This window comes from Glycine max, chromosome 16 (assembly GCF_000004515.6).
Source record: "Glycine max cultivar Williams 82 chromosome 16, Glycine_max_v4.0, whole genome shotgun sequence".
In the NCBI taxonomy this organism is placed as follows: Eukaryota; Viridiplantae; Streptophyta; class Magnoliopsida; order Fabales; family Fabaceae; genus Glycine; species Glycine max.
In genome coordinates this window covers 30,154,120-30,162,354 of record NC_038252.2, presented here as the reverse complement: position 1 = coordinate 30,162,354, position 8,235 = coordinate 30,154,120, and the positions used below count along the sequence as shown (strand labels likewise).

The window sequence follows — 8,235 nt, the reverse complement described above, 5'->3', positions numbered from 1 at the left end:
AGTGCAACTAAACGTTGTTGGTTGGTTGCGCGCAACTTAAGTAAACTTTACTTACAATAGAAAGTTTAAATCTTCTAAATCTAAAGATTAGTCTCATAATTATATAGAAACATTCGGTTAAAATCTTGCTTTAACCCCACTCCGTTTAATTATTAGGGTACCACGGAAAATAACAATCCAAGAGTTGGCAAAAGTTTAATGGATAGAAAAGGAAGAAAAAAAAAATATATAGACATGATGTAACCTGGACCAAAAAGTCTTACATAAGATAATATCATTGTAATCTTCATTCTTCAGTGATCATAAGTCCTTATAAGAAGGACCATAGGACCCGATATAAGCCAAGTCCATAACACTAAAGTATTGGTTGAAACTTGTAGTCCTTTCCTATTTCAAAGTCCTCTTGTGTTTCTCTCCGTCTTCTTTTCTTCTTCTCTTGGCATAGCTAGGGAAAAGCACTAATGGGTGTCAAAGTTGCCCTCGTTGTGTTCTTCATGTTCTTTGTTCTATGTTCACCCTTCCCAGTGAAGAGGCCACAACATGCACCATGCTAGCACTTAGTCCTCTTCTTCCACGACATCATCTACAACGGAAGCAACGCAGCCAATGCAACGTCCGCAATAGTGGCAGCCCCAGAAGGTGCAAACTTAACCAAATTGGCGAGCCAGTTCCACTTCGGAAACATAGTGGTTTTCGACGACCCCGTCACGCTGGACAACAACCTTCACTCCAACCAAGTCGGTAGGGCACAAGGCTCTTACATTTACGACACCAAGAACACCTTCACTGCGTGGCTTGGATTCACGTTTGTTCTCAACAGCACTGATCATCGTGGAACCATCACCTTGGCTGGAGCCGACCCTACCTTGAAGAAGACTAGGGATGTCTCGGTGATCGGTGGCACCGGAGATTTCTTCATGCACAGAGGAATTGCCACCATTATGACAGATGCTTTTGAAGGTCAAGTTTATTTCCGGCTTCGTGTTGATGTCAAGTTCTACGAGTGTTGGTGACATGAAAAGTTTGTTTACTAAAAATAAATGGTTGTTTTGTCTACAGCCTCGTCTAGTGGTTTGCTTAATGTAATAACATAATTGCTTCTCAGTTTGAGAAAATATTGCACTACCTAAACTTATCTTAATAAAGCAAGGAAAATGCTAAATTGTACGAAAATATATAGATCAACTGTATGAAGGTTGATCAGGATTATCTATTTAAGCTAAAGTTACGGAAATACTTCTTCCATTTTCTTTTATAAGTAAAAAAGAGTTCAATTTTTTTTCTCAAATATAAGCTAAATTTAACTATGTTTGTCTTATTTAATGAGACTAGGTTCAAAAATCATTCATTTAATAGATGATTTGTGCTTAATATAAAGTTTCAATGAAAAAAAAACACATAACTTGTTTACTATAGAGGAAAGGAGACAATCTACGGTGGTTCACGGTGGGTTTTGCGAAGGATCTTGATGGTTCACAATGATATGAAATCTGGTTTTAATTCCGTTAATGGGTCATGATTGTTTCCCAATAGGATTTGCGATGGGTTCGTTGTGCTTCGTGGTGGATTTTATGGTGGTTTGCAATGATCTGATTCTATTCTCATTTATGGGTGACGGTGGTTTTGTTGTGCGCACAATGTGTTTTTGAGTTCATCATCGTGCCTTCCCGTTTGGAAGGATCTTTCGCATCACCTTCGTCACTGCTTTTGTTCGCTCCCAAATCAGCACACCGTGAGAAGACAAAATTGTGTGCAAGATTGAAGAAGCAGCATGGGTTGTTAGGATTTGGGTTTGGACGGTGGGTGACTAGTCTGGTTCGGACTTAATTTCCATATTAGGTTTAGAAAATGGATTGTACTACTAGAAAATAGGCTTTTAACATTAGTTATTATAGATTTTTAACATTAATTATTAATCAATATTGAAATGACCAACGTTAAAAATATAAATAATAACATCGATTTTTTTAAAACAAATGTTAAACTAAATTATACAATATCGATTTTTTGAAAAATTAATGTTATTTTTTGTTCAACAATATCAATTTTTAATAAAATCAATGTTGTTAGTAAACCACAACATCAGTTTTTTGAAAAACTAATGTTATTTTTTGGTAAACAACATTGGTTTTTCTAAAATCTGATATTGTGTTTTGGAATTTTTTTTTAATATCCTGTTTGTTTCTTAATGATCAACTGTAATTATACATAGCACAAATTATCATTCAAAGTTATAAAATCTCTAAAAACAAATGTAAGTCATCCTTAAAAAGAAATAAATGAAAACTAAATGTAATAAAATTAGAATATGCAATATATTTTATATAATAATCTGTCTATCCACAAAATGATAAGTTAATAAAAAGACTCATAGCAGAAACATTCCAAGCATCATTTCTTACAAAATATATCACCAAGAGTTATAAACAAAAATTTACACATATTAGTATAGTATAATGTACTTAAATTACAAACAAATCCAAAATAAAACAAAGTTAGATGTTGCATCTGGGAACTCAAAAAGTTCCAGCTTCCAACTTTTGTGATTGTGCAAAAGTCCTCCATCCATAGCCAATTTTTGTAGACTTTCTTCAATGATTATAAATAATCCTTCATTTCGTAATTCCTTCCAAATTCAGATGTGTGAATCTTGCATCTTTCATAAATGAGTATATGATACTCGGTACATCCTGAAATTAACATTAAGTTCATCTTAGATATGTATATGATTTTAAAATTTGACAGACAGGGTTATTTTTGTATTGATTATATATAGTGTTGAGTTACTCACCAAACTGTTGCAAGTTACTTTGTACTCATTCGACAGGACTTTAAAGTGACTGAGTTAAGAATTTGGTGATACAAGTAATGCCATTTAGGATAAACTTTTGGTTGAGAGCTGCTTTTGAAGATGGTCAGGAAAAAAATACTGTGTCCAAAATGGGTCATGATCACTTGATGATTTCCTCTGAGTCCATAGAAATCTCTGAGTTCTGTCCATCCAATCAGTATAATTGGGTTCACCAAATCATGGTTGTATGTAATAGAGTGCATATTGTCATTACTGTCTAGCAGATGCCAAGTATGTTCTTGTATGTAATAGAGTGCATGTTGTCATTATTGATGTGTTATATCTTGTCATGTTTATTTGATAATAGTCCTGAAATTCCTAACTTGATCCTTAATATGAACTATGTTGAACATTTACTTTGATTTTATGTTAATCTTCATCATTGTCTTAGTCATTTCATTTCAATTCTTTTGATCTTCATTCATCGTTTCTAAACTCCATTTACAATATAAAATTTACTATTATTAAATGGTGAAACATAAATAAACATATAAAAAGAATAACATCTCAATAAGCTTAGTATACAATTGTATGAAAAATCTATTCATACACTAATATTAGAACACTAATCTTTTCGTTTTCTTTGGACCATTCATAAAGCTCCATGCCAATTAAAAGTAAATGAGTAGTATAACTATTTTTAGCAAAAAGTAAAATACTAGAATACTAATAATACTTATTTTATGGATTAATTCAAAGATGATGATAAAAGAAAAGGAGTGTGTGGATTGGTATAAAAAATGCTCAATTTTTCAATTTTAAAAACCATAAATTTGCTTAAAGAAGTAGTATCTTTTAAGTACTATACCATGTATGGAAGAAAACCAACAACCCTAAAACATGATCGCATGATTGGTTATGATCTAATTTATACATCTTAATTGATTGAGACCAGCTAATGCAACTAAATTGTAACCATTGGTACAACTAACTACCATAGCTACTAGAGCTTCATATGACCTGTTATGTATTAGGTACATTGTCACTTATGCAAATTTTATAAAACCATCATATATGCAGCATTACAGAAACAAAATTGTGCCACCAAAGAGTTTTACTAAGAATTGTCATTAACCTCATATCATGTACATGAAGTTGCTATCATATGCATAACCCACAAGGCCACAACTATATACAAAAGGATGCACTACCATAGCTTAAAAACACAAGTATATATAATTTAACTTCCACATGCATAACTGCAAATCAAGCAAAAAAAAAAAAAAAACAGCAACACTACCATAACTTACGAACACAAGCTTCATTAGAGAATTGCAAATTCACCTCATGATGGTTTAGTAGCATTTAGCACCATTATCAATTTCAAACAAGATGACCAACCATTATGAACAATGCAATATGTGAATACACTCAGACATGAAGCAATAACATCAAGGTCAACTAGCACATTTTCAAACACGAAGCAAAGGTGGTTCTTAGAGAGCACATTTTCAAGCACTAACTTGGGGAGGAAGTCGCGAGGGAACAAGTCATGAAACCAAATATGACTTCAAGTTGTGAGGTATCGAGAAGATGAAACGATGATGGCCTCACAGCAAAACGCGGGGGAGCACCTTCGCGAGTGATGGTGGTGAGTCAGGGTCGTGAGGGAGAGAACTGTCGCGAGACTGAAGGGTGAGAGTGAGAGTGAGAGCGGGACTGAAGCGTCACGAACAAAGAGCGTGAGAGTCAAAGTGAGCGCGAGAAGCGCGAAAAAATATTATAAATAGGATAACACAACGTTGATTTTTTCTAAAACAAAAGCCGATGTTGACAAAATCACATTATGATTATGCTACCGCGTTTTTATTTACATAATTTTTTTTATATAAAATCAATGTTAGTCTAACAATGTTAAAAGTATATTTTCTAGTAGTGCTACTTTTATTTAAAAATTATGTTTCTTTATGTAAAATGTTTACTATCTTAATTTGTTTTGCATTGACGTATAACTAAAATTACTTTTATTTCTTTTTACGCTTTAAACTAATTTATTATATTGAAAATATTTCGGTTAAACACAAAAAAACTACTCGTATTTATGTAATTAAAAATAATTAAAACAATATAATGTAAGATAAAGTCTAGTGTAACACGTTACAAAGATTTGTCACTGGGATTCCTCTTGTAACTCAAGAGCTTATCAAGGATTTTAGTTCTACCGACAAATTAGGGCAGGTTTTCTTTGAAGTAACCACCTCTAGCTTGTTGACATTTTATAGCTTGATCAGGAGGTTTAATTTACTTTAAAGAAATCCTTTTGCATGTCTCTTGGCGTTTAACTACTTATTCACTTGCTGACTGGGTATTTCTTTTTCTTTCTTTAAAATCTCAAACTCTTCTGCTAATTCTGATAACTTATTTTTCAAACCTTGGGATTTCCAAAAGCATCACCCAGCCCGGTCGAATACAAGTTTAATTTGATTTTGCTATCAACGCCACGGAAAATGAATTTCAAAAAGCAAAAAATTAAAAAAAAAAAAAGGGATAATTCTTGAAGTGATGCTGCTCACATAATCAGAAGACATAGGCTACTGTATATCAGTTTATCACAAATCGTTGGTGCTTGTTTTTCTTCCTTTTGCATTCCGTAGATGCTCGATCGAGTTAACAGCAGTATGTGCCAAAGAATGTTCTTATCCAGAAACATAAACAAAACATCTTCATGTGATCATGTCACGTCGAACAACCGTTGCAGTTTGCTTTTCAGAACATATATATCACATACCGTTAATAAGAAAACGAGAAACAATTAATCCAAGAACTGCAGAAAAAACTTATAATTAATCAAGTGGATATTAAAAACTGTTATTCTACACTGAATATGCCTATCATCGTATACATGTGGTGCTATTGATCTCTGACTTCCACAGCAAAATATTCCACACCATAAGCCATAAAGATAGAACTATTCATTTCTCAAATACTTTAGTTTTGATTGAAAAGCCAGATGTATATATCCAGCATTACATGGTAACTCAGCTCTTCTCAAACAAATTAAATACAGACACCCCCACAATTTATATATCCACATTACATGATAAAACAAAAAAACTCTGGAAGAAATACAAGTTTTCATGTACTTTCCAGTTTTTTTCTTTTTGTAATTTTCCATAATAATAACTAAATTAAAGCTAAACTACATTCTTTGTCAAAGTGAACTGAGATATAATAAAGTTCACATAAGCAGGTTATGGTGTCATTAGAGGAAATTACTTCTCTTGGCTTTTGTTCTTTTCTGTATGCTAACACCGCCATGCTGACGTGGCAACCATGACTCGTTCGTGCCAGCAGAGCACCAACTCAGCATGTCGTTTGTCCACGTGGAAGCCTCTGATTTGCACCTTCGCAAGCAAACACTCGGCCTGATAATCCGCGAACTGGCTCAACTGCACCGGCCTCATTGCGGCGTCGTAAAACGCCTCCCTCCACGGCGGCGTCCTCCGCCGGGCGCCTTCCACCGCGGCGAAGATCTTTGGCCGCAGCAGCATCATCTCGATCCTCCTCACCCACTCGCCGCCTCCCCCCGCCGCCACCGACGCGTCCAGCGACTCCAGCATCATGGAATAAAACTCTAGACTGCTCACCACCCCGCGTCGGAACGACGCCGCCGCCGCCGCCTCCGTCCACCCCTCGCCATCGACGAAAACCACCACTCCGGGCGACACCCTCCTCACGTCGGCGAGGAACGCGCCGACGCTGCCTCCGTTGCTTCCGAGGCGGCTGAAAATCGCCGGTGACAGCAACACGGCGATCTTCTCGCCGTCGACGAACCTCACGGCCTTGAACGACACCGTCTCGAAGGTCCGAAGCGGCACGAAGTCCACCTGCGCGCTGATCCCTAGATCCTGCGCGAACTGGTTGAGATTCTCGCGGACGAGGCGGCTCTCGACGGCGTACTCCTCCGGCACGACGGCGGTGATGCGGAGGAGCGGCGAGGCTCCGGCGCCGGCCTTCTCGGCAATCTCTTTCATGAGAGAAGCGTACTGGATCCCTAGGCCGATCTCGAAATCGATGACGTGGACAAATGAAGATCCATTTAAGGTTTCAAGTAGGGCTTGGTTGGTTGTGAAAACGGAGAACATTGGGATCGGTGAAATTCCCGAAAAGGCTTTGTACGTTTTAATTGTCTGAACAATCTCAGCCATGGAGGAGAGGCGGTTCGAACTGGTCCGGTTCGAACCGGCGAGAATGGACTGGAGCGCGTCTTTGAAGTGAAACGCGGCTCGGTGGAGCGGCTTGCCCATGGGAGAGCGAAGGAGCCGGTTGTTGAGCCGCTCCAGTATGGCTTGAGCCAGCTGGAAGTGGCTGCTGTCGAAGCAATCGGCGGCACGGATAAGCTCTTCGATGAAGTCCCAATTGTTGTTGTTAACGTTGTTGTTGTTGTTGTGGTGGTGGTTATGGCTTAGGTCGTAAAAGGAATGTTCTAAAGTGTTGGTGGGGTAATTGTAGGGTAGGTTTTGGTTGTAGATTTCTGAGAGAGAGGTGAAATCTTGGGGGTGATCAAAGGGTGGGTCTTGAGAAGAAGGTGGGAAATCAGGGATGCATGATGGATTGATGTTGGTCTTCAAAAGGGGTGTGGGAGAGTCTTCGGGTAGGGCTAAGTCCTTCATGATGGACTCCCACCAATCCGAATTAGGCAAGACATGATCATCCAGGTCTAGGTTTAGGTTGTTGTTGTTGTTGTTGTGTTGTGGTTCTGGCTTGGGAACAGTGAGTTTTTTTTCGGGGCTCGGGCTCCGGCAGAGGTCAAGGACCGAGGTGGGTTCGTAGGTGAAGGTTGTAGTAGGGTTGTTGTTTGTGTGGAGGACGAGGTTTGAGGTAGGGGAATGGTTGTTGTTGGGTTGTGGGGATGAGGGAACTCTCATCGCTAGGAATGTAAAAGCTGTGGTGTGGAAGGATGCCTTTGTTTGTGGCTTTCTTTCCGAATAGAGTTGTTTGTTCTGTTCTTGTTCGCTACTTTAATTTCCTTGGGGAAAGTGGATGAGGAGAGTGAGAGGGGAGCTTTTGGTTGCTTTGATCGTCGCCTTTTTATCTTTGCGTGTGTGCATGTAAAGAGACCCTGGTGGGTTACACTTAATATATCTCTATCGGAGTTGATCACAAAAATAAAACAATTAAATTAAAGTTTGAGCTTTAGTATATATATCAACGAACCACACATTTATTTTAGCTAAAACTTTAATATATCATTTTTTAAAAAAAAAAATATTTGTTAATTTTTACTTTTGGTCTTATTTTCTATTAGATGAGTTTTGATCTCTATCTGTATAGCCGTGTTTATCATGTATGGATATGGATTATTGATAACATATATGAATGGTGTCATGCATGTTCTATGCTCACCATGCATGCACGACATCAAACACGCGCGGAGAGAGAAA

The 8,235-nt window shown here is 37.7% G+C and overlaps 1 protein-coding gene and 1 pseudogene across 2 annotated transcripts; one reads left to right on the top strand and one right to left on the bottom strand.

Moving 5' to 3' along the window:
- The first annotated feature begins 359 nt into the window (after positions 1-359).
- Positions 360-1,234, top strand: LOC100807462 (disease resistance response protein 206-like; annotated as a pseudogene). Its single transcript, XR_005889052.1, has one exon. The product of XR_005889052.1 is annotated as a disease resistance response protein 206-like (transcript).
- Positions 1,235-5,766: 4,532 nt separating this feature from the next.
- Positions 5,767-7,896, bottom strand: LOC100785004 (scarecrow-like protein 15). The gene has a single exon (XM_003547946.5). It carries the CDS (start codon positions 7,717-7,719, stop codon positions 6,097-6,099), a length of 1,623 nt encoding a protein of 540 aa, XP_003547994.1. The 5' UTR covers positions 7,720-7,896; the 3' UTR covers positions 5,767-6,096.
- Between the last annotated feature and the right edge of the window lie 339 nt (positions 7,897-8,235).